General features: G+C 47.8%; 1 protein-coding gene across 1 annotated transcript; it reads right to left on the bottom strand.

Moving 5' to 3' along the window:
• Positions 1-702: 702 nt before the first annotated feature.
• Positions 703-3,551, bottom strand: nptx1l (neuronal pentraxin 1 like). The gene is made up of 5 exons (XM_041956468.1): positions 3,123-3,551; positions 2,607-2,814; positions 1,731-1,975; positions 1,468-1,647; positions 703-1,020 (listed from the first exon to the last, which is right to left on the bottom strand). The coding sequence occupies exons 1-5, from the start codon at positions 3,549-3,551 to the stop codon at positions 799-801; spliced, it is 1,284 nt and encodes a 427-aa protein (XP_041812402.1). The 3' UTR covers positions 703-798.
• Between the last annotated feature and the right edge of the window lie 813 nt (positions 3,552-4,364).

Here is a 4,364-nt window from a genome sequence, read left to right as displayed (position 1 = left end):
CCCACTGAAGTACAAACATCTGCAAAATGCGTCATTATCATCAACGAACTGCATTTTACAACAAACAATCTGATCCAGTCTCATTCAGAGTGTTACAAGAAACATCTCTTTTGAAATTAATTTACAAGAAAATAAACAGAAAACACTCTGCAAATCATAATGAATGTGCTGAGATTTTTTTTTTCAACAGCCCAAGGCACTCAGGCTCGAATGTTGGCAATAAATACGTCATTCTTTACACAAAATCACGTCAAGCAGGTGGTGGCAGAGAAAGAATAGTGAGAGAGAAACAATGTCGTCTTATTTCATAACCTCTTGAAGAACGCATTCCTTTTGAAGAAGTCCACCTTGTCCTTTTTTCACAGTGAAAATCCCTGGCAGTCGAGACAGAAAAGACGTTTTGAGAAGTCAGTCGATTTTGTTGAATTGCCTGACCTCTGTTCGCTAAAAACTACATGACCTCGCACTGTTCTTTTGATGCTGGCTCGTCATTTTGGTCTCCGGGAGCATCCTCTACCCTCCGGAGCGGCATCAGCTGCTTTTTCGAATGAATCCACGAGTAGGCCTGATGTGCAGTCGAGCGCCACAGGATGCCAAAGCGTCCACTTCCGGTGACCTGTCCCCCACATGAGAGCGTGGTGAAAATCTATCAAGTGTCCACAAATGATGTTTTCAGATATCTATAACAAATCCAGATGCTATTCATTGAAATAATCGCCTCCTGATCTTTCAAACTAGTTTACCGATGCTGTGACAGAGTGGCTTTAACAAATGCATTGATCTTCTCCTCCCTGCACTTCAGTTGAGCTGGCGACAAGCTTCAAATGTCCACTTCGAGGCACCTCCGTAAATTTCAAGGCTCGTCTCCATCCAGGCAAAAACGTTGCCCACTTGTGCTTTGCTGCTGCAAGTCGCTAGATTGTATATCTCTCCGACCGATAGTTTCCGATCCCAGATGTGGAAATTTGCCAGGTCTCCAACAAAAGCCTGAGTGGCGTCAAATCCTCCTCCGAGCGTGTCCTGTGGTGAAGACAAATAGATTTAATCAGGGGTGATATGATTTTTTTGCCTCAGGCTGCTTCATGGAAAGAACAAAATTGCTTCTTCTGGATTTTTTCTCTCTTTTCTTTTTTTTTTTTGGACTGATTGAATTGAAAAGGACATGCATCTTCAATCTACTGGGATTCTTGATGAGATCCAGTTAAAGATCTAATCACCTTATTAAACCTGTTACTTAAATTAGAGTGAGGATTGGTTGAAATTGAACAGATTTTCTGTCACAGTGAACGGGGGAAATTACTTTTTCACCTTGTTGGCTAATGTTTCGTGTCATGACATGCACCAGTTGTATTTAACAAAGTGACATCTGCATCATGTCCTGCCTCCACATCCTCTCCACTTGTACTTTAATCCTGGTTTGAACCAACTTGAACTGTAAAACGGTGGAAGCAGATGTGTAGTGTTTACCTGCTCTTGCCCGAGGATCAGCAGGCCCTGTGGCTTGATGGGATGATATGGAGCCAGATTCTCCCCACTCCCCCTCTTGACTCCATCTTGAAAAGCCTCCCAAACACCGTCACGAGTGGTCCAGGTCACGCAGATATGATGCCACTTTCCGTCATTGATGAGGAAAGGCAGCTTTGCGACCTGGAAGTAGATGGATGTGAACGTCTGCAACAATACACCAAAGTGACTGGATGCGTGACATTCCCGCTGTGTTTGAGACAGACCTTGTCATTTATCAGTATCTCCATCGGGTTGTTTCCCCACTCTATGAGGACCAGCTCGTTGGCTTGACCCGGAACCGCGTAGGAGAAAGGTGTGCCCACTCCCGGGGACGCGTTGGACTTGAGCCACATGCACACGGTGAGGGCGTACATCTCCGGCAAACTCTTCTTCACTTTGGCGTACATGTAGTTGGTTCTCAGCGGGAAAGTGAGCTGGAATTTATCCAGAGGCCTGTTTTCTCTTTGACCTGTGCGGAAGAAGCAGAAAGCAGTTATTTCACGTTAAACACAGACGCATCGTGACCAACGCGCACACCGCGGGGATTTTGCATAGGAATTATACATTACACAACAAATCCACAATCGTGGCGCTCCAGATTTGCTTTAATCTCGCTTGATGAGTCTATGGCAGGACTGCCGGCGTCCTCAACCTTCGCTTTTGTTTTATAGGACCGTGCAAGTTTTATTTTTTTTTTTCCCAGCTAGCAGATGTGTCCCACACCGAGAGGGCACCGTGCGTGGTTTTAAGTTCTCAGATGCCTCACGGAGGAAATGGAGGGATGGGTCGCTCGCTGCGTGTTTGAAATGGTTTAATCTGCATGAATTAGAGCAGGAAACTGCCCAATATACTCGAGCTTTGAGCGGATGAGTCAAACATTAAATCGACTGCTGAGGTCATAAAAGCTTATAATGCCAAACTCGATGCGCAAAAGAGGATTTCTTTTCTTTTCTTTTTTTTTTTCCCACTGCGACCTGGTAGCTCCTCTTGATTGCTGATAGCGATCGTTCCTCGATCCTCCCACCCATCCCTGCTTCCACTTCTCTCACCCACCAAAACCCACCCAGATCCCCTGTCACTTTTTGCGCGCTCCCGGCTACCTTTCTCCAGGTCGGTGATCCTCTGGTGGAGGGACGTGAGGGTGGACTCCACTCTCCCGCGCTGCTCCGTCTCGTTGCGGAGTCCGGGCTTCCCCTCCTCGATGCTGTTCACTCGGGACAAAACCTGCTTCTCCAAGTCGTCGATTTTACTCTGGAGCAGGTCTTTGAGGCTGTTCGCCTGCACCGAGTTGTTACTTCTGCTGAATTGCTGTCAGGGGGGGAAAGAAGCGTTTAGCTCAGTGTAAAGAAGGATTTTGACTGGGCTGATTACAGATGACTTTTTTTCTAAGCTTGTTGCAGTGTAACTGGACAATCGACTGAATTCAAAGCACGAAATGTTTCTTTTTTACTTGTGCGCTCACATATTATAATTTAATATTGACAATCAGACATCCAAATCAACTATTATTGTTTTTATTACTCTATTAGTCAACAAAAGTGGTTGTATTTTGCTCGACGCAGCTTTGCGCAGAGTCACCCAAAGTGCGGAAAATGTCCCCAGAAGCAGCAGCCTACCTCCAGGTTTTCTAGTCTCTGCTTCAGCGACTGTAAAGTCTGTGACAGTTGCGTCAAAGTGTCAGCGGGGCCCCTCGATACGTCCCCCATTGTGTTTTTGGTCCCAGCTTCTTTCCTCCTGCCGCCGGGCCGCGCGTCCCCGGGCTCGGCGCCGCTCTGGCTCTCGCAGCGAGCCAACTTTGAGGTCAGTTCCCTGATAGTCTCTTTTTGGTTCATGATGGTCTCTTTCTGCTGCAAAACCGTCTCCCGCAGCTGCATGACAGTGGTCTTCAGGTCCTCCCCCGGCACGCTGTTCTGCAGGGTGGCTGCGCATATGTCCACATCCTTGGGTACGGACGTGCAAATGAACTGCGTCTGTCCGCCGAAGTCTTGACATGAACTTTCCAAAAGCAGACACGAAAATAGAAAAAGTCTCCAACAGGCCTGCATGTCTGCGTCTGTGCTGGGTTGTGATGTTTTTGTTTGGGTTGGTGAGCGGCAGTGACTTCGCGCCCGTGTCCCCTCCTGGTTGTAATCCGTCTGTGGAAGTGCAGCCGTTTTTATACAGCGAGCCCGGTTCTGCGCAGAGCCTGTTCACTGCATCACGACCGGGGGGAGGGAATCGCGCCGTCCCTGTTTAATCGGCTCCAGAAGCAGCGTCACATTTAAGAGATGAAACCCATTTTGCTTTCAGGCTCCCACACGTTAAATCTTTCATCACTTCGACTATTTGTCATTTCTAGCTGTGTATTATTCATCTGGAAAACGCGCATTTGTAGGCGCCGAGGAGAGGGGTTGCTTGCGTGGCGGGGCGCCAAGAGAGCCAGCTGTGTTTGTTTTGTTGTGCGCACGGAGAAAACTCACGCGCGCACACACACACACACACACACACACACACACACACACACACACACACACACACACACACACACACAGTAGGTGGATGCAGATCAGAAGTTGCAGCAATTTGTGGTCGGCAGAGTCCCCGCAGATTCAGCACCAAGGACAGATCCGAGCACAGCACATCACGGCAGAGCGCAGAGGAGCGGCTCGCTGTGGATGCTGCTCAGTTTCCAGCTGTTCTTGGTGCCTTTTTCTTTCTGTCCGGCTCACTTTGTTTGGACAGAAACACGTTTGACTTTCAGTCTTCGTTGCCCTTTGCTTTTCTGATCAAGCATATTTATTTGAGGCTGAACTGTGAATTCAATATGAGAAGGCATAGATAATTTTTCAGGTCAAACACCCCCCCTCCACACACACACA

The sequence above is a fragment of the Chelmon rostratus genome, chromosome 17 (assembly GCF_017976325.1).
Source record: "Chelmon rostratus isolate fCheRos1 chromosome 17, fCheRos1.pri, whole genome shotgun sequence".
NCBI lineage: Eukaryota > Metazoa > Chordata > Actinopteri > Chaetodontiformes > Chaetodontidae > Chelmon > Chelmon rostratus.
Note: the sequence above shows the minus strand (reverse complement) of the source record. Positions and strands in the feature narration are given on the sequence as shown.

Excerpts from the sequence above, each read along its gene's own strand:
- nptx1l (XM_041956468.1), bottom strand. The coding sequence starts at position 3,551 with ATGCAGGCCTGTTGGAGACTTTTTCTATTTTCGTGTCTGCTTTTGGAA. Across the intron at positions 2,815-3,122 it reads AGAGACTAGAAAACCTGGAG|CAATTCAGCAGAAGTAACAA; the intron begins GTAGGCTGCTGC and ends CCCCCCTGACAG. Across the intron at positions 1,021-1,467 it reads TGATCCTCGGGCAAGAGCAG|GACACGCTCGGAGGAGGATT; the intron begins GTAAACACTACA and ends TCTTCACCACAG.